General features: G+C 35.0%; 2 protein-coding genes across 4 annotated transcripts in view; one reads left to right on the top strand and one right to left on the bottom strand.

The window, feature by feature from the left end:
- The first annotated feature begins 502 nt into the window (after nt 1–502).
- Nucleotides 503–14,830, top strand: LOC124534140 (cyclin-dependent kinase 12). The gene is made up of 17 exons (XM_047109835.1): nt 503–795; nt 1,125–1,939; nt 2,851–3,020; nt 5,306–5,432; nt 5,983–6,093; nt 6,725–6,848; nt 7,197–7,328; nt 7,423–7,629; nt 8,041–8,202; nt 8,586–8,703; nt 9,597–9,712; nt 10,148–10,267; nt 10,707–10,934; nt 11,152–11,348; nt 11,717–11,921; nt 12,073–12,341; nt 12,490–14,830. The coding sequence occupies exons 2-17, from the start codon at nt 1,173–1,175 to the stop codon at nt 12,728–12,730; spliced, it is 3,294 nt and encodes a 1,097-aa protein (XP_046965791.1). The 5' UTR covers nt 503–795; nt 1,125–1,172; the 3' UTR covers nt 12,731–14,830.
- Nucleotides 14,831–15,235: 405 nt separating this feature from the next.
- LOC124534078 (unconventional myosin IC) overlaps nt 15,236–22,070 on the bottom strand; it is a 60,712-nt gene continuing 53,877 nt past the window's right edge. For all 3 annotated transcript variants that reach the window (XM_047109744.1, XM_047109743.1, XM_047109745.1), the window contains 9 exons: nt 21,848–21,965; nt 21,576–21,689; nt 21,039–21,280; nt 20,330–20,599; nt 17,960–18,087; nt 16,880–17,098; nt 16,666–16,766; nt 16,265–16,367; nt 15,236–16,119 (listed from right to left, as the gene is read on the bottom strand). In XM_047109744.1, the coding sequence (XP_046965700.1) occupies nt 16,105–16,119; nt 16,265–16,367; nt 16,666–16,766; nt 16,880–17,098; nt 17,960–18,087; nt 20,330–20,599; nt 21,039–21,280; nt 21,576–21,689; nt 21,848–21,965 (1,310 nt within the window). In that variant the 3' untranslated portion in view covers nt 15,236–16,104. The remainder of the gene's footprint in view (nt 16,120–16,264; nt 16,368–16,665; nt 16,767–16,879; nt 17,099–17,959; nt 18,088–20,329; nt 20,600–21,038; nt 21,281–21,575; nt 21,690–21,847; nt 21,966–22,070) is intronic.

Raw genomic sequence — 22,070 nt, 5'->3', positions numbered from 1 at the left:
AATATTCGATGTTATTGATGTTTATATAATTAGTCAATATAGTATTCTGAAATAAACGCAATTAATTAAATAGAATTTAACAGATTTTCTCCAGTTTTTATAAAAAATCATCAGTAATAAATTAAACAAGAATTCTACCTTTTAAACTACTTAATTCATGAAGTAACAATTTACTACCTCTTGTAATTTACAATTTTCTATATATTTTTTAATTTAACTTAATCATCTCCTATTTAAAATATTGAATTTAAAATAATAATAATAAGATTTATTTAAATATAAGCTTAAATTTAGTATATTGGAGCTCAGGCAAACAACATAATCTGTAGTTTAACTAAAAATAAATTTAATTTCTTAAGAGTATTATAATATTTGGAAATAAATATTATAAAATTAAATACTTTGAATTAAGTCAATTTTCGTCGCAATATCGATATAACATGTCATGTATTTAAATCAACACGTCCTTTAACTTATTTTTAACTAACAACACTACGTAGTACGTACATGATGAAATAAAATGAAATGAAAAAGCAAATGGCTGACTAGAAATCGTCGTTCTTGAATTTGCACTAAAAAGAATCCGATGTAATTACATGAATTATGCGCAATTTATGATCATGATTAGGCGAAATAAAGCTACTAAAGCAATAAATAACTAGAATAACTTAATATTGGCTACGAAAAGCCAGTCTAAACTATAGAAATATATCAATTCCTATCTCTAACCCAAATTAGTAATTTGCAAAAATAAGAATCGTGCCTGCGACGGACCCACGTCCGTTTTTTGTTGAGGTAAGTTCATTTTGTTTATTTTATTCAGTCTTTTAGATGCTAGGGTTTATTATTTTGTAATTCGTCAATAGAATAATTAACCTTATTCGTTAAATGTAAAAGTGTATAGTTATAATTAGACTTGAGAAATATTTTGGGTTTATAAATAATAATGACTTTAGTTTATTAAACGTATTAACGCATTTTCAAGTTGTTTCCAACATTATACAACTCATGAACTCTCGTGACCTTTAAATTTTTTTAACAGAGGATATCCATAAAGATCGCTGCGATATTTTGCCAATATTATCATAGCATGGTTAAATGTGATATTCTTGATCTTTTTATAGTTGATGTGATGTGAAGAGGCAACTGGGCGGAGACCGCCCTGATCAAGAATGGAGCGGAGTTACGATAAAAGACACAGCAAGCACCACAAAGAGAAGCACAAGAAACGTTCTCACAAGAAGTACAAGTCTCACTCCGGTGGTACACATGATCAGTCTTACGCTACTATTAATTCAGTCAAACCCCTGGTGGAGTATTCCGATGTCAGTTCGGAAGATCTGTCGGCCCCGGAGGCCGGCGAGATCGAAAGCGAAGCGAGCTCTATAGGCAGACACATCGCTGACGATCTCGATAGAACTAGAAAGTCCCATTCTATACGCACTTTTCTTGACAACAAGATATCTGTGACTACGACGAGCCGTCGGGCTGCCGAGGAATACGCATTCAATCGTGATTCTTCTTCAGCAGCACGGAAGAGACGTGGGGTCGAATATGAGGAGCCGGTGCCTGAGTTCGACGATCTGTCGCGATACAAGAAGAAAAAAGAAAAGCGTAAGAAAGACAAAAAGAAGCGGAAGAAGAAGTCTAAACACCGCTCTCGGTCCGCGAGTTTGGAGAGTGTGTCTCCTGATGATAATGTGCCAGCAGGCACGCCTATGCGGCCGGTGACACCGCAGCGTTACACGCAAGTGCCTATTAGTGAATGGGAGAAGGCATCATCTCCACTGAGGAATGGCTCCTGCTCTCCCGTCTCGCCCACGACGCCGCCTCTGAGGCGCGACAGACACATTGGGTCACCACTTCATAGGTCCGTTCACAGAGAGCCATCTTTACACAATGTTATTCCATTGTCACCTCATCGATCTCCAATTATCAGGTAATTATGGTATTATTTACACAATTTTAATGTAATACCTAATATCATTTAAAAAAAAAAACATAATTAACATTGAAAGAAGACCATTTTATAATTTTAAACGAGTCAAATCATAGTCTTATCTCAAATCTTTGATCAGTCATGCAATTTGTTACAAAATCCTTACCCAGATTAATTTGAATATTTTAAAACTGTCACTAGATCTAATATGTTATGTAAATTGATTTGTTTGACCATTGTTTTCATGCCATCAGTATTGATTTGTGGTGAGTGTTCAGTATTACTTATACCATTTTTATCATTGTATCATCAGTTATTCTAGTATTGTAAAGTTGATTAGTGATCTTTGGTAAATAGGAGACTCTTCCATATATAGAATATACAAAGAGCCCAATCTTACTGGTACCAAAACAATAGGTTACTTTTGTATTCCATATTTTAATTGTAATTCAATTAATTAGTCTTAACTATCTGAAATTGTTTTAATTATGTATGATCATTTTTCATCCAAATAACAAACTTATAAAGAAATATAACACTATTGAATACTTCTAATATTAAGAATATCAAGATTTGTTTCTCTATCAATGTTTGTTTATTTCAATCACATTTGAACCACTGAATAAGCTAACACTGTTTGTAAGAGAAATGGGTTATGTCGTATTATAACATCAAAAATAAATAAATAACAAAGCCTAGTAGAGCATCTCTGTACCAATTAGTTGCAAGTAATTATTTATAATAATAATAGTTTGTAAATTAATTATTATTATTGTACTTTTTTGTTAGAATGTAGCCAAAATACACATTAGTTTTATAGTGACCATAACATTTTGTTACAATATCATGAGCAATAGATAAAATATTTTTAGGTTTCGTTTTAATGTTTTTCTTTTTTGTTACTAAAGCAGGAGAAGACAAAAGTCTACCACTCCTCACACTCCACTAGTTCCACCCTACCATGAGACGGTGACGATAGATTCAGACAACGAGGACTATGACCATGGAAGACGGGATTATTGGCATGAATCACATCGTCCAGGCCATCATGTGATGTCCAATGACATCATGGTCATACCAGGTATAAACAATTTATTATTTAAATTATATTTATGTATTTGTCGATTGGTCATAGTTTTTTTTTTAAATTTATGTCTTTATGTTGAATACATCATGCTCCTGCCCTTATCCTTATTAAATTTGGGGTCGGCGCAGCATGTCTTCTCCTTCCGTACATCTGTCGAGGACGTAATCTCACAAATAACATTCTTTCTACCATATAGTCTTTCACACAGCCCATTCATTGTTTCTTCGGTCGTCCTCTACCTCTACATCCATCCGAACGCATGTTCAAGACCTTTCCTTCCTTTTTTTTCTTTATCTTGAATCGTGTCTCAAAAACTCGATGGAGTGCGTCAAGTGTTCCGACTCTAGCAGTTCGTATTTGGAAGTAGGAACGTCTGTAAAGATCTGAAACGCTTCGTTCGGATACACTTAGAATCCAAGTTGTGCCAGTTACTTGCGGTTTTTCGTTAGTTTTTTTAAAAAAAAAAATAGGTACCCACAATGGCTAATTGGTCACTTGTAAGTGGCAACTGTCGTTCATAGACAATGGCGCTTAGAAATTTGAATCATCTCTTGCGTTGGGTAATGTTCTATTTGTCTTGGGAACTAAGGTGTCATATCCCCAGTGCCTATAACTAACACCTCTCATGATCTCCCAGTGACCCCCCAATCGTGGGCAAATCCGCGTTCGTTACGTCTTTGCTATGCCAGTTCTAATGATGAATAGTAACACATTCTTGAGTGTATATTATCATATCGCATAAATACGATAAGGAACTCGTTTTCGTATATCAATATGCAGTTATTCGTGATATATTGCAATGAGAATTTATCTGAATGACTTTTGTTTGTGGTTATATTATTATCCTTGTCTTATAAATACACGAGCAAAGGCTTTGCATAGAAGCGTTAATTCATTTAAGTATTGTTTTTTTAATTCGATCGTAAATAGTTGCCATATAAATGGAAAGTAATAAACAAACGTAACATAACAATTATTGATTATGTATTAGTATTATTGATGTTGTACACCGTGACTCAGCAATTTATTTGATGTTCTTAAAGTAATTGTATTCCTTGATGATATGATTGAGATTAGAATATATTTATTCATGTTCATTTAATATTCGTATTTTAAAAATCTCTTACATGCTATGAGTATGAGATACTTACAGGCGGTTATATTTTTTTTAAATGCTGTGTTTGATGATTGGCAAACATTGCCAGCGGCAAATCGCCTAAGCTTCAACTTTCTCCGTATAAGAGCAAAAATGCTACTTGATTGTCATTTCTAACTACAGTCAACAAACAGATGGCGGAAATGTTATTTAAAATAAACAGAAAAAATATATTCAATACAAAGTACGAACGACCTGTGCCTCTTTTTTTTTTTAATTTCAATCTTTACTGGCCTACGTCACGGGGTCAGTAGACTTGAAGGTCCATATCGGGCTTGGATTAAGGCGAGGTTCGTGGAGTCGTTCATTATGACTGTGTTTCCTATGAGATCGTAGTAGGTTGGTACATAGGGTTGGTTTAATCGACATGTCTGTGTTAGTGACATCACTAGCTGGGGATCTCGTTTCCGTAGTGGTGTAGGTTAGGTGTGATGTTTATCTCAAAAAGGGAGCCATTAATAAGTTCTTCTTTGTGTTAGATGGCACAGTCCCTGTATTAATGAATAGTTCGCCTTTATCAATTACACCGATATTTATTTATCATAACAATTATTGGCGAATAAAATTAGTAGAAAATATTTTTGATCTAGTAAGATTGATTCCACTTATATCTTAAAATAATGTTCCTTTTATGTTTTGAGTTACAATAAATGCACGCATCAAAACATTTGACCCATTATCAAAGTATTTGATCCTTGCATTTTAATGTTACTTTTAGGCTAATGTTATGGCCGAGAATATATTAAGTGGAGTTCTTTATGTAAGCCTTCCAATATTAAACCGTGTTACATACTTTATATACATTAAAACATGTTCCTTCATCTTGAGAATTAACTTTCATATGCTTAGATTTTTTTCCATACAATAGTTTTCTGATTATATATATACTAACAAAGAATTAAAACAGTTAAACAACTATGACTATAATTAAATACCAACGAAAATCTGTATAGTAAAACGTGTATAAATCTCGCTAATCGACTCTCCAAACACTTAAATGCTTAATTTGTGTTTATAACTGTGTCGGCGATGAATATCTTAATGTGAAGTAATTATGAGTATCAATTTTTTGAACGTTTGTGCATTTTTCTCTAGTTTGTATTGAATATGTTTGTCTTCGTAGACTCACCAGTGCACGAGCCTCGTTCACGCGACTTCAGCCCCCGTCGGCACCGACGTCGCAGTCCGCGTCGAAGGCGCAGTCGCGATCGAGATCGACATCGGGACCGTATAACAACTCATCATAATATGTACGTTTAGTTCTCAAGTCCCTAATTCATCCCACGTAATCTAGTCGAGTAATTTAATTACTTTAAGTAATATTTAAATACTATTTAGTGATCACTCTTTATTGTTTGCGGTGATTGGAACATACGATTGTATGTTATAAAAAGCCATGGTAAGTGGTCACCATTACCCATAGACAATGACGCTGTAAGAAATATTAAGTATTCCTTAAATCGTCAATGCGCCACCAACCTTGGGAACTAAGATATTATGTCCCTTGTGCCTGTAGTTACACTGGCTCACTCACCCTTCAAACCGGAACACAACAATACCGAGTACCGTTGTTTGGCGGTAGAATAACTGATGAGTGGGTGGTACCTACCCAGACGGGCTTGCACAAAGCCCTACCACCAAGAACTATTTACTCCTTCCTATCGAACTACGAGCGCAACGACACAACATCTCTTGTGTATATACAGCTGGTATTAGATAATGACAGAAATGTTTTGTGACAAATTATGAGTTCTTCAGTGGTGTATATTTATGATGAATAATGTCTCGTGTGTCGATCAGGTCGCCCGGCCGCAGTTCCATGAAGCGCCGGCGCTCGCGCTCGCGTCGCCGCTCTTCGTCCCCGCCGCGCCACCGCGCGCGACACGCCGACGCCGCGCGCGAGCGACACAGGTACGCCAGACGTGTAACCAGATTACGGTCTAGTTATAATAGTATCCGTAGTCTTCATTCAAATTTCGAATTATCAAATAAGAAATTATGTAAATTAAAAAAACCGACGCCGCGCGCGAGCGACACAGGTACGCCGGCGCCACACGCCAGCCGTCATGTGTCTAGTTATAATAGTATCCGTAGTCTTCATTCAAATTTCGAATTATCAAATAGGAAATTATGTAAATTAAAAAAATTACAGAAAAAGTTAAAACAAACTCTCAAACAAGACATCTGTCGAGATTTTATAATTCTTTAATTATAAAATGTCGCGTTCATCTTTCTATTTCTCTTTAGAAATAGAAAGATGAACTCGACAGGCACGTAAATTTTCTTGCATTACCTTAGAATGTTTTATGAGGTTTGAATAATAAATCTTTGAGTTACTTTGAGAAAACAAAAAAAACTTACATGTATCTATCTGGATATTTATTATAGGTTTATTATATACATAGCCAAAAATACATTATTTTTTGATTGTACGAGCAATAAATTCAGATCTCGTACTGATTAAAATATTATCCAGATGGGAAAAAAAAAAGGAAAAAAATCGATATGAAAATATTTTAAATTGCTTCTTGTTATATTACAGGGGTAAACATGAATCGCCGAGTCCCCCGTCCACAGTGCTGCAACGGAAAATTGATTTTAAGGAGAAAATTAGTGATACTAGTCTATTTGCAGAGCTCGTCAAAGATAAACACAAACGAGCTAAGGTATGTTTTCATTGTCTGCAAGTTTTTTCGGATAGTTTCTGGTTTTTGTAATACAGAGATACGAGATAAGTAACTTTGATTAATAAATTGGTCTTTTTCAAATTTTTAGTCTGTTTTGATGCACTGCAAAGGCAAAAACGCATAAAAGACTAGTAGTATATAGTAGTTATGACTTCCACTTTATATATTCAGTCTATAATAAAAACATAAACAAAATCTTTTTTTTTTGCCAAACAATGTCTAACTACAATAGTATATAGTAGTTACAAAAGTAACACTTTTCTACCTTATCATTATCTATACTGTAAATGTACTAGACATATATATGTGTTGTTTTCTTTTTACTAGAAGTTGCAAGAAATTTTGGAACAGAAAGAAGAGTCTCAAGGCGCCGCCTCCAGCAATGCTTCAATGTCGAATAACCCGGACACATTCACGATTGATGAGCTGTCCAGCAACACTGCCGATAGTTTAATACAGGTCTGTTTCGTTTTTTCCTCACGTTTTGTTATATTAGCTTCATAAAGTTGTAAAAGTTTTATTATTTATTTATTATATTCTTATTTACTTTTAGGTTTCCAAAGAAAACGGTGACAATAATAACACCAAAACGGACGTAGTAGACATTCCCATGCCCGTGCCCGTGCCGGAGCCCGTGCCGACGCCCGCGGACGACGAGGCAGACCTGCCGCAGACAACGCCGGCGCCCCCACCGCAGCCGCCGGACGTCGGCGACAAGCCTACCGCCAACGGAGAGGTGTCGGAGACCAGCTGTACTGAGGTTCGATATCCCGTATTTGGCATTTTAATAAATAGCTGATAAATTAATTCAACAACAACAACAACAACAACAACAGCCTATAAATTCCCTCTGCTGGGCTAAAGGCCTCCTCTCCCTTTGAGGAGAAGGTTTGGAACATATTCCACCACGCTGTTCCAATGCGGGTTGGTGGAATACACATGTGGCAGAATTTCTATGAAATTTGTCACATGCAGGTTTCCTCACGATGTTTTCCTTCACCGCTGAGCACGAGATGAATTATAAAGACAAATTAAGCACATGAAACAGCGGTGCTTACCTGGGTTTGAACCCGCAATCATCGGTTAAGATGCACGCGTTCTAACCACTGGGCCATCTCGACTCTAAAAATTCATTCATATGTGGTTAAAATTTATTAATTTTAAATTATAGAAAATCGAAGTTGTACAACATAAGCCACCAACTCCGCCTATAACGGCGCCGCCTCTGCCAAAAGGTGGCAGTGTCGTGGAGGAAGTCTACCTCAATAATCAACAACCGCCGCCGCCTAAACCGAAGAGCCTCACAAAGCTACCAATGCCTCCCAATACACAGGTAATATAATAATCTTACTAATATCGCATTGGCATCAGCTAAATCGCCCTCGCTTAGCCTTACAATAAATGTGGGTTTAGGTGCAAAATATATGACGAGGTCTATTGTAAAGATAATTTTGAAAACCGATTTCCGATATTAAGCTAAAGACGCTGAGAAAATGTACTCATATGGACTGTTTTAGACTTTAGAATATATACATATTAATGCACCTGCATCGCGATCGTACTACGTGTTAAATGACGCATTAAGTTGCATCTATGCCAAAAGTATATAATTTTTATTTAGACGTAATATTCGATTGTTTAGTACGGGTTGCTAAGAAATTGATGTTATAATTACATATGTGCTATGTGTGTATGAATGTAATTTATTTTTTTCAGGTTGAAGATCTCAAAACTCTTGCAAATGACAGTCCTATGAGTACGCCGTCACCTAGTCTTGTTAAAAAACCAGATAAGCCGAAACGAACAGGAATCATGAATTTGCCAATGCCACCTGGTAAGTGAAGCATTCATCAGTTGTAACTTCCACAATATATATTAGTTATTTGCCAGTTTAAAAAATACCTACAAATATGGCACATTAAAAATTGCAAATTATATAAACATAATAATGGTAATATCAACAGTTGACTGCTTTGTTGGTCTAGTGGCTTGCTTAAGGCTGTAGATCCCAAGGTTCTGGGTTCAAACCTAGGTGAAAATATAGTTTTTGGGCTATTTTGTCGTAAAAATCACAAGATTCGAAGTTTTAAAGTTGGCAGTTTTAAACCTCCCGTACATCGGATAGCACGTAAAGCCGATGGTCCTGCGCCGGAGCTCTCGTCGGTCGCGTTGGACTTACGTTCCGACGGACTAAGAGAAAGGGAATAGAAAGTGCGTCTGATTGCGTACACATTGTGCACTGTAGTATCTCCTGCCTAGTTGGTTATTCTCGTTTGAGAATAGCGACCGTGACCGATATCGGTAAGGTTATATCAACTATACAATATGAATCATAAGAAATGTAGATTGTGTTTTAGGATTTGAAACAAATGTACATATTTAATTAGTTCTCGATTTCCGTACTAGGATAGCATCATTCAATCATTATTTTATAGTAAAATAGCAATGCTACTGCTTTCTGGCTAATGTTGCATTAGTATACAGGTATCTCCTATACCTATCTACCTGCATACAGTCCAACATCAAATGGTTTTGTTTGTCTAGGTTTTTCGTATAACTTACTTTTTAAACTGTTTGAAAATATCAGGAGACGATTTCTGTCAAGTGGCCTATTTGCTTGCCTGCCTATTCATAAATTATATAAAAATGATAAAGAATGCGTTTATGTGATTAAATCAAATATGTTGACAAGACTGTGTTAGTAATTATATTGTGTTGTGTCGGCAGTGATTCCTGGTTCGGAGGAGCTGTCGGGCGACGAGTTGGACGGCTCCACGCCGCCGCCCGCGCCCCGACCCACACACTCCTATTCGCATGTCTTCAGCGCCAGGAAGACTGGCAATGTATGTGAACCACCTCATATTGTATATCCTAATTGAAGCAGAAATTAAACACGAAAGCTTCAAGCTTATTCAATTTGTTACTCCCACAAAGCATAATTAAGTTTAACTAAAACTAGTTATTACGGATTTTAATCGCGTATATTAATTATTTTGGACATCCCGACGTCACGGGTAGACAGTCTACCCGTGACCACGAACGCTGTAAAGTGCTCGAAACGTAAATTAAAATCCGTAATAACTAGTTTTATTTAAATGTGTAATAATCGCGAAAATTTAAGACAACATTACATAATTAAGTTTTTTGGTGTTGAAAATTATAAAGATGATTTGTTTTATAGTTGTTTAAGTTACTTTATTTCATGAAGATGTATTTTTTTTATTTAGTATATATCATACATATTTTGTTCCACTGAAATATAAAACATTTTATGTTAGGCGGGGTCAAAATTGAAAAGGCCACGTATTCTCAAGAGACGAGGGTCAAAGGTGGTGCCGGTGGCGACGCCGACACATCACGCCAAGGACTGGGGAGAAAAGTGCGTCGATGGTTTCCAAGTAAGTTTCAGTATTCATTTAAATTATATATTGTCTCTAATAACAGATAGCCTAGAGATTATGATAGTTACTGTATATTGTCTCTGTGTCTGTCTGTTACCTTGTAACTCTTATTCATATTTCTAGTATCTCTAAAAAATACTTTTACATTGTATATCTAATAATTGTTTCTTATTTTCTTCTGTAAATATTGTGATATTTTATGTCACTCATAAATCTCATAATGGTCGGAGAACATTTTCAAACAGAATGAGAGTATCAAAAGGAGTCAAGTCAGTAACTAATGCTTTGATCACAGGAATCTATTTGTATTTTTGAGCAAAGAATATTGTTTATTCATTCATAATTCAAATTATAATTTAAATACTTTTACCTAATTACCTTGTTGTAAGATAAAATCTCTGCAATTGTCATATATTAAATGAGTTGTATGATGCAGGTTATAACACAGATTGGGGAAGGCACATACGGACAGGTCTACAAGGCACGAGATAAGAACACCGGTCAGCTCGTTGCGCTTAAGAAAGTCCGATTGGAAAATGAAAAGGAAGGCTTTCCGATCACAGCTGTGAGAGAGATCAAGATCTTGCGCCAACTTAATCATAAAAATATAGTAAATTTAAGAGAAATTGTTACGGATAAACAGGACGCTTTGGACTTTAGAAAGGTAATTAGTATTTTGTGACAAATTAGTAGCATCAATTTTTTGTAGTATTTATATGTTTTATACAGAGATTATTTTAAAGTAGATTTAGTTTACTATGCAGTAATTTTTTTAAACAATTTGCCTTTATGAATCTGAATTTCTTCAAAAATCTGTATCAATCTGTATAAATGATTACTCTTAATTTTTAACTAATTATTTAAAAATGCCTCTATTACAGGACAAAGGTTCATTCTATCTTGTATTTGAGTACATGGACCATGATCTAATGGGTCTACTGGAATCCAAGATGGTTGATTTTACTGAGTTACACAATGCATCCATAATGAGACAGCTGCTGGACGGACTCGCTTACTGTCACAGGAAGAATTTTCTGCATCGAGACATCAAGTGCAGCAATATATTGATGAACAACAAGTGAGCTTGTACTTATTTTTCATTTGAATAGTATTATGTTTTAAAATAGCAAAATATTGCTTTTAATTTTAAACTGCGTCTGTGTAAAATTTTATGTAGATAATTTAATAATAATTGTACATAGCATACAAAGAAAATGATATAGAAATGAAATTTAAAGTCTCAATATACATAGATTTTATATTTATTCTAGTTATTTATTTATTCTGGATTGAAACGGTACTATTGCTATGAACAAAATATATAGTCAAATTTATTTTTGAAAGCTTAGGTAGGCTCTAAAGAGACATCCTTATATTATTATTAATTTTAGAGTGACTGGAATATTTTTATTATAAAACTGCAAACAATTATTTTCACGATTTCAGGGGTGAAGTAAAACTCGGCGATTTTGGTCTAGCTCGTCTCTGGTCAGCTGAAGACAGGGCGCGGCCTTACACTAACAAAGTCATCACGCTTTGGTATCGACCCCCTGAACTGTTGCTGGGCGAGGAGAGATATGGTCCAGCTGTGGATGTTTGGTCCATGGGCTGTATCCTGGGCGAGCTTTTCTTAAAACACCCATTGTTCCAGGTATGTTAAAACAATAGATCTCCTAAAGACACAACCTTTGCTATTATACTTAGAAATCTTTGAATTAAATTAAATATAAATTGTTAAATTCAAGACTAATATATTCTTATTTATTTTTACATAATCCTTATTATTATTAATTATATTTCAGGCGAATATAGAAATGATGCAATTGGAAATGATATCTCGTGTATGTGGAACGCCGACGCCAGGCGTGTGGCCTAATGTAGTCAAACTGCCTCTCTGGCATACACTGCGTCCAAAACGCTTCCACAAGCGATGTGTTAGAGAACAGTTCGCCTTTATGCCTCCCACTGCGTTACATCTCTTGGACAGGATGTTAGAGCTGGATCCTGATAAAAGAATAACTGCTGAAGAAGCATTGAAGAGCGCCTGGCTTAAGAATGTTGTACCAGACCAGTAAGTATACCATTTATTTAATTTTAACATGTTAATATTATTTATATTATCATGTATTTCTATTGGTAATTTATAACTTACATATAATAATATTTTATCCAATATCCTACAAAATATTTGTATATTTAACTTAATAATTTATTAACAGGATGACAGCGCCAGAGCTTCCGACTTGGCAAGACTGTCACGAACTCTGGTCGAAGCAGCGCCGTCGACAGCAAAGGGAACAAGAACAACAGTCCAAACCAAAATCATACGGATTCTCGCAAGACGAAAAACAACACGATTCCTACAACCAGTCAGATAGTAGTAGCTTCAAAAGTGATTACAAAAATGAAAGTTTCAAACCCGCAGAGACTAACCAAGAGACCGTGGGACAAGTTAAATAGTATTTGGAGTATTACTACTACGGTTATTACCGTTAGTATGGTGCTAGTGTTTTGGTGTGATATACTGACATTATCACTGGTGAGAAAATGTGACAAGGAATCATATAGGCCGTTTTCGAAGAGATCGCGTTATGATCATGTCCGATGATCACTCAGCTTGCCCGAATCGCGTACATGTTATAAAGACTGACGACTTCAGACCATGCATTTGTAGACTTTATGTGAGAGTGCGCTTAATTGATAAAACATTGGTTTAAAAAATCAAGTGATTTATATATATATCATTCCTATGAAGTGTGAACCAAAATTGTTTATTATAACCAAAGGATTGAATGGCGCTAGTTACCTACAATACAATATGTGAAAATAAATTGTATAATAGCCGCTTTCTGTATATAGAGATGTAAATATAAGTTTTAGATAAAAAGTTGGATTAAGAAAAATTTTGTTATAACTAGCAGAATATCTCCTATTGAATTTTATTTTTTGTTCTAGCAATAAGAGACTCTTCCATGAGCTAAGATTTTTTTAATGCCTGTATGAGATGTATAATTTATTGCCGATTATCAAGTTCTATTTAGAAACAAGCATATGCTAGTACAATTATTTATTATATCGAAAAGGCAATAATATTCATCACAAAGTTAATGTATACATGTATAAAATATTCTGTGATTGTAAATAGTGACTTTTGGAATTGACTGTTCCAAATTTTCATTTTTGTTATAGGAATAATAGATATAAACAAACTATAGAAATTGTTCAATTTATTTCACCCTATCCTTATTATTGAGATCTCAATGATCAAAGCCTAAATAAAAAAATCATTAACATATTGTTAAGATTGGTATTATAGTTTGCTTATGTTTATTTTTCCTATAAAACATTTTTTACACTTGTTTTCTATTTAAATCTTCCCTAGTAATAAAATTAAGATAATTATCAAAGATTAGAAATTTGTTTGCATTTAACTTGTATGTTAATAACAAAATGCATCAAAAAGTTACAAGGCGTGATAACTCATGTGCCTCAAAAATTATCTTACATTTTGTAAAATTGAATAATAACCTAAAATTGTAATATTACGAAACAGGCTTATTGTTGAACCCACTCGCAATAACGAACTGCCGGGAGATAATCGCTAAATAACAGTGGAATGAAAGTAATAAAATTATTTATTCTTTTACAAGCTTTTATTTAACTTTACCTATTAGAATGTTTGGCTCAAATATTGAAATTAAAATTTAAGCAAGTTATTGGAGTGATTGAACTGAAATTTTGCACAAACTTGATACTGATACTATGTCACAAATATATTAAATAAATACAATTTGTTCAAAATGGCCGCCAAATAAAAGCTTGTAATAATTACTCGTGTTGTGTTGCTTATATGGTTTGTAATTTGAGAACGATCGTAATTGTGAGTGCGTTAATAATTAATCCTTTTTAAGATTTAAATAAAAGACCTTATTAACATAGATGAATTGATTCAAAATTTGAAACATTAGTTGAAATCGACGAAAGTGAGACATTTTAATAATAAAATTGACAATATAGTCCCTAATATTTTACTTCCACTATGAAAGTTTCCGTATAGAATTATAAATTTAATTACCGCATGGCTTGAGCCAATTTTATGATAAAGCTCTAAAACAAATGTTTTGTAAATAATCCGGAGTTTAGGAGACACATTTATAAGGAAAAGATTTTTTTAACAAACACATTCGGAGAGTATGGAAATGAGCGCAAGAATATGTAGAAGAAGAAGATTCGGTGTTCGTTATATAATTTGACTTGTTAACAAATTAATAGATAGGATTAACTAGAAATAACAGACGAAATTATATTTGTATCGTATTTATATTTGTATATTTGAGCAATATAGTGTAATCATACAACGAATATATTTTTAAACGTATAAAGTCACGTGCCAACTTCCATGTCTGATCTGAGTGCGTCGTGAGGATTGAGTTTGTTTTTATCATAAGACTGAGGTTAATTTCTGTCGCCGTAACTCTGGATTGTTGTTATTATAATATATAACAAAATGTAAAGTGTACCTAACTTTTTTAAGAATAAACTACAATGAATTATGGTTTTTATTTGCTTTTTATTACAGTAAAATTCTTTTAGAATTTGTCAATGCCGCCAACGATTAGTAATATCTTAAGTGGAGAAATACTAGGCTTAGATTTTCTAATTTTTTTTTTAAGGTCAAGTGCACGATACACTCGATCGAAAAATTGAGTTTTACAGAAAAAGTAAACCAAAAATTTAATTACGTATCACGTCTACACGCGTCTGTAGTTCCTTAGTATTACTTTTATTTTATTAACAAAACAATCATTTTTATGAACTGGTTCAAGTCAAAGTGGCCCATTGAAAATGTTTATTTAAAAGATTATTTAAAGATTCAAATTCGGAGTTGAATCTGGGTATAGTTTTCGATTTTTATCCGGTAGAGTGGTAGAATAGTCAGATATCCTATAAAATAAAACAACAATGTATTCAAAATATACGTATATTTCATAAAGTGACTACAGAGGAACTGGCTTACAATAAGGCACATTCTGCCTGCATAAATCTACCTATGGCGATACTTTAACAATGTCAAACTCTGGTAACCTTCGTCGTGTAAAAATTCTCTTTCACAAAAGACAAGCTACTCTCCATATATACACTTTTTAGGCACCTTCGATTCAGCTTACTCAATAAACTCATAAAAATGTGTCCACGATATATTTTTTATTTACATCTGTTAATATTCAGAGTTAAGTATGATTTTTATCACTAAAGTCGAAATTGATTTGGCTATTCGTTTCATTTAAGTATTTCTTACGTACACATTTTTTATAAAATATTAACAGGCTATTGTAGACACATTTTACGGTGTAACAAAATTTGTTTCATTTTATGGCATAAATTACTAAGTACTTTGTACGAAATTATTAAATATACATTAAAAAATAAGAAGGAAATATTAAATAAATTTAATTTTGTAAAAATAAAATATTTTGTAGCATTACATAAAACAAAGCAGCAATAACTTCAACTCAAAAGTTATAACAAAATATAGCATTAGTGCATAATTTAAAATTTAAATAAAAAAATAATAATCGGTTATTTGTTCCTTAGCTGTCAAGCTTTATTTTTTTTATAAAACAATATGCAAGCGATGTGTTTTTTACAAAAAGAAACATACGATACAAGCTATTTTAGTAATTAATATTAAGTTTAATATGGATCATTCAACTTTAAATTATGAATAAATTAAAATTAGAATTAGAATTAATTTTAAATTTAAATTGACTGCAATAAAAATTCAATATGGCGAATAAAAAAATGAATAGCGACTTCTTTTTAATACTGGCACTTTATGGAGAGGCAACCTGAAAAAAGCAAAATATATATACTGCAATATGTAGGCATAATATGATTGAATATATTTAATGATAATATATACATATTTTAGTATAGGTACTGTTTGTACTTAAACTATCATTCTTAGTCAATATTTGTTAAGGTGGTAGTTACCACAAGCAAGTTTCCGCTCTTGGCACGCTGGATAGCGGGTTGCGGGCCGTTGGTCACTTCGATGGTGCCACCTTGCTTGCCGTTCACTAAATTATGCGCAATACTGAAACACGAATATATGATTAATTTTAGTTATATGTAACTTAATATTATGACATATATTAAGTTATATTTATTGATTATACTTAGATAAAATATGGCTAGATTAAATATAAACTGTGTTTATAATTTAAATACTTTTTGGTAGTAAAATGAAAACCTGTTTTTGTCTGAAGAATCTTTGTCAATTCATAATGAATTACGTTGTTTTAATAAGCAACAAATATCTGTGGCCGATGATGTCGTAGAAACGGATTAATAGGTAACATTCTATGCATCGGTATAATGTAAAAATAACTCACGTCCTCGTGTCTACGATTTCAATGAGTTCGGGTTTCTTGGTGTAGTCGGTGACGATGGTGAGTGCCTCGATGATGTGCGACACGGAGATTATCAGATCACCCTGCACCATAAGGAGATTATTGAATTAGTCTGCGACGGAGGGTTCCGTATAATGGGGTCGGTACCGGGCACCACACGAGTCCGATAGGTCCGATACCAGCGTGGAACGCTCACCTTGTCCTTCTTGAGCTCCTGCGGGATCTTGATGAGGACGAGCTCGTCGGTCTCGTTGGTGACGACGACGCGTAGCTTGTCTAGCGGCAGGCGGTGCTTGAGCTTGTAGGTCTTGCGCGAGGCGGCGTCGAGCACGTACAGCGCGGCGTCGGACGCCAGCAGCGCGCGCGCGCGCGGCTTGTACCCGCGCCGGTCGTACTTCACCGCCTCGCACGAGTACTGCGCGCCACACTCGTTAGTCAAAGTCAATGTCAAAAACCTTAATGTTGTCTTAAATTTTCGCGATTATTACACATTTAAATAAAACTACCAGGGTTTGCCGGGTACGGGTCACGGGTAGTCTACCCGTGACCACGAACACTGCAAAGTGCTCGAAACGTCGGGATGTTTAAAAATAATTAATATACGCGATTCATCCGTTATAATTAGTTTTATTTAAATGTCAAAAACCTTTATTCAAAATAGAAGTGTTTACACTTTCCTATTGATTGTCGATAATCTACCACCGGTTCGGAATATAATACCTCAGACCTGAGAAGAACCGGCGAAAGAAACTCGGCGGGATATTTTTTTTTTTTTTTATAATGTCAATTTTTATAATTTACAATAATAAACATGTTCCTGTTATTTGAAACAGCCTGGAGGCGATCATCTCATTCCCAAGGTGTGCAGTCAACTAGAAAGTCATTAGTGCTGTAATATCCTTTAGCACACAAACGCTCTTTAACGATTCTTTTGAATTTTATAATTGAATATTGTAGCGTTACTCGCTTACCTCACTAAGCCTTACGCAGCCGTGCGTGCGTGCGTGCGGGCGATAGACTACATACTACTACGATAGATTTTTGTTAAAACTTGAACAAGGAAAATCTCAAAATACTTCTTTGAAGATAATATTTGTTGTGATTTTACAGTACATCGAATATCTGGATCGAGTAGCGATCCATATTAATTGATAATATTGATATTTTTAAAATAATAATGTAACTCCAATTCAAAGATTTTCTAATCAAAAAAATGTTGCGATTATATAAATACAGTAAAATAGTGAGGCAACCGCAGAGTATATAACATGCTCACAATAAGCTTCTCGCCCGCGGGCCACGCCGGCGACGCCATGAACGTGTTCCGCAACACGCGTTGCTCCTCCGACAGGCGGTCGTCGACGAACCGCTCGCGGATGCTGCTGGGATAACTGTTCTTCTTTCCTAGAATATCAAAATACTATTGCATATTTCTTCAAAAAGATAGATAGATAAACTTCTTTATTGCACACACGTAAAGTTGACAATAAGTAAAAGAAATTGACAAGAGAAAACATTAGTATGCAAAGGCGGTCTTATCACTATTAGTGATCTCTTACAGACAACCTCAGGAGTAAAAAGCTATTATATTAGTAATACGTTAAGTGCATAGAAAGTTTATGTCAAAATAATAATAAGATGTTACATTATTATTATTATTTTTATTTATAAAGCAAAATGCTGGTATATAAATGTATTAATTACATTGTTAATGGTCCATCTTTGTTAGGTTAATCGAACCTAAAATATTTCAAAAGACAGATTCATTCTAATGTAGGCGTTCAGCAAGGAGATCCATTGGGTCCTGCTCTTTTTAGCTTAGGTATTCATAGCTGCATTTCGAATTTTAAATCTAAATTAAACGTTTGGTACCTAGATGATGGAACTATAGGAGGTAAAGTAGATGACGTTTTTGAAGATTTAATTAAAATTAAAGAACAATTTGATAAAATTGGTCTTAAATTGAATATTTGAAATAAATTGAATTTTTCAAAATGTGAAATTTTTTTTACGGACAATTTAACTCACAAAAATATTAGTTTGGCAATAGATAAATTTAATAAAATTGCACCTAACATAAAAATTCTTCATAAAGATACACTTTGCCTCCTTGGTGCACCACTATTTGATGAGGGCATAGAGCCTTCTCTTAACGAAAAAATTAAAATATTTTCGGACAATTTTGACAGACTGGGCATTTTAAATTCTCATATAGCTTATACAATCTTAAAACATTGCCTTTTCGTTCCAAAATTAATGTACATTCTACGTGCGAGCCCAATCTGGAAATATCCTAGTCTTACCAATCAAATCGATGCCACCCTTAAAAAAGCTTTAGAAAAAATTCTAAATTTATCTCTTGATGAATATTCTTGGACTCAAGCTACACTTCCCATTCCTTTTGGTGGCATCGGCGTGAGAAAAATATCAAGTGTAGCCCTCCCGGCCTTTCTCTCTTCTGTACATAGCATTTCAGACCTTTGTTCAGAAATTTTAAAATCAAAATCTGTAAAAATCATGAATGTTACTGAGGCGATAGAGACCTGGAAGGTAAAGTGCCCTAATGATGATATCCCTAAGGAAGTTACAAAACAAAAACTTTGGGATTCTTCATTGGTTCACGCTACACTACACAGTTTGACACAAAATTTAACAAGTGCTCAAGACCGTGCCAGGCTTCTAGCGTTATCATCTAAAGAGTCTAGTCACTGGTTGAATTCATTACCCTATAAAAATCTTGGGACACTTTTAGATAATGAATGTTTTCGCATATCGATTGGTCTCCGACTGGGAACACCTCTGTGTTCTGAACACAGATGCCCGTGTGGAAAGGAGGTAGACTCTTTCGGTTTACATGGTCTCTCTTGCCCAAGGAGTTCAGGTAGGCTTTTCCGCCACGGTTCTCTTAATGACATAATAAAAAGGGCTCTTGCCACCATCGACGTTCCTGTTCTTACTGAGCCTCGTGGAATTAGTCGTGATGATGGTAAGAGACCTGATGGATTAACATTGGTTCCCTGGGAACGAGGTCGGGCCCTTGTGTGGGACGCGACATTTGTTGACACGTTGGCCCCATTTCATATCCGAGAAACAATGTTAAGAGCCGGTGCCGCTGCGGAAAAAGCTGAAGCCAAAAAAATAACTAAATATTCGTGTGTTATATCTAATTACTTTTTTGTTCCATTTGCTGTCGAAACGCTTGGCCCTTGGAGTAGTGCAAAAAGCTTCATCAAAAGTATAACACCTCGCCTCATTGCCTCCACTGGTGACAGGAGGGCTGGTTCGTCTTTTGCCCAGAGGATCGGAATTGCGATTCAACGGGGAAATGCTGCTAGCATTCTTGCCACCATTCCACGCGGTCAAGATTTATACAGTAACTAGTTTTAGTTCCTATTTGTATATATATATTTAAGCATTTAATGTTGTTAATTCTTATGTTAATTAAACTGTTTAAAAAGACAGACGTTACTCTTGGTATAAATATTACGTATTAAATTATTTCGAAGATTGAAAAATATCTTTACCCTTGAACATATATGGTCCATCTTTGTTAGGTTAATCTAACATAAAATATTTCAAAAAACAGACGTTAATCTTGATACAAATAATGCGTATTAAATTATTTCGAAGATTGAAAAATATTTACCCTTGAACATCTTCTCGGCCAGCACCTTGAGCTCGAACTGCTTCTTGTCGGTCGGCGAGAGGGCGAGGCGGTAGTTCCTGGCGAGGTGTCGGCGGTGCAAGCGCTGCAGCTCGCGCGACGCCTGCTGGCAGGTGGCGGGGCACGCCGGCCACGACATATCCAGTAGCTTGGTCGGCAGGCGCGTCGACAGACGCTTCAGCCAATGCACCTTGGCTATGCCGAGGAACCGACGGTTTTCTGGGGTCTCGGGCCCGTTGCGTGTGATAAAACCTGGTACGGCCACATGACAACGTTTACAAACACATTTGTATGTCAAGAAAAGGTGCGAAATTTATGGAACAGGACCTACTATTTCTTAGATTCTATCTGATCTATTTAAATATTTACGTTCTAATTCGAGGTTTATTTTCAATATTTAAAACGTTCTCACATTTGTTTATCATAACTTTGCTCGATCAATTAGATAAGGTTTTGAAATACTAAAAGCACACCACGAGTAAATGAAAAGTACCGTTCGTATTTAATTGGTATTATTGCTTAGGCTACATTTAGCTGACGTATTCGAAAGAGAATTATTCAATAGAAATACAAGATATACATTTATATTACAATTCGTTTTACACTGCAAACACAGTGGACACAGCAGCAAAAATTTAAATTAACAAAATCCAGATATGGCAAAACTATAATGGTAAGTGTAATAATGCACCTTTGATGAAGGCCCTGATGACGTCAGCCGCCTTCCGCCTCCTCTCCTTGAGCCTCTGAGCGAGGAACCTCCTGACCCACTTCTGTATGACGATAGCGGCCGCTCTCATCTTGAGATACTGCTTTCGCTGCCAGTAGCCTCGCCAGCGACTTTGGATTATCGTGGCTATGTCGTTCTTCTTAATTTGATATGCGTCTTCGGTATCAAACAGAGTTTTTGGGAACCGGATGAAGATCTTTGTGCTAAAATAAATGCATTATTATTTATTATAAATAAGTTGGACAAAAGTGGTGTTTTAGATGGAATTTATATTTTTTCTTTATTATTATTTTTTTTTTTAAATAAAAAATATCCATCTTTCTGATGTAAACAACAACAAAGTTCCTTCTTCTCGCATTGCGCGATTTAAATTATGAAATATCAAAAAAAGATAAATTTCTAATTCTTCTAGAATTGGATAACATATATTAAAAATTTCTGAGCGGAAAGTTTTTGCTAGCTGGAGGAGAGTAGTAGATAAGAGCTGGCTTAACTTACTTGCCCATTCTGAACTCCTCCTTTTCGTATCTCATCGCTTCGACAAGTTTCTGGACGCCTTCTCTGGCGGGACCGCGGAAGTTAGGCCAAGTCTCTGGGCTCAGGCACTTGTATCTGAAAGAAACGATCATTTATATATTATTGCTAAGATGCTACAGCAGTTATTTCACAATGTTAGGGACGAGTGAACTTATTGGCTTTTGTTGACCTGTCTATAGAATAAAATAGGAAAAATTACAAAATTTTAATTAGTATATTGGCCAGCAAGTTACCGTTCGAGGAAGGCCTCGTAAGTCCGCCGGTACGCGAAGCCGGCGCGGCGCACTCGCAAGTTCTCCATCAGTCCGAGGTACTTCACTTGATGCGAAACCAGCTTGTCGTCGAAGTGCACTGTTGACGACGTATAATTTATTCGTTACGTTTGAAGACCACAAACATTCACTTATTTCTTAAATATAATTTAATACTTTGTTCTTACAGCCGCGTATAAAATCA

This window comes from Vanessa cardui, chromosome 12 (genome assembly GCF_905220365.1).
Source record: "Vanessa cardui chromosome 12, ilVanCard2.1, whole genome shotgun sequence".
In the NCBI taxonomy this organism is placed as follows: domain Eukaryota; kingdom Metazoa; phylum Arthropoda; class Insecta; order Lepidoptera; family Nymphalidae; genus Vanessa; species Vanessa cardui.
Note: the sequence above shows the minus strand (reverse complement) of the source record. Positions and strands in the feature narration are given on the sequence as shown.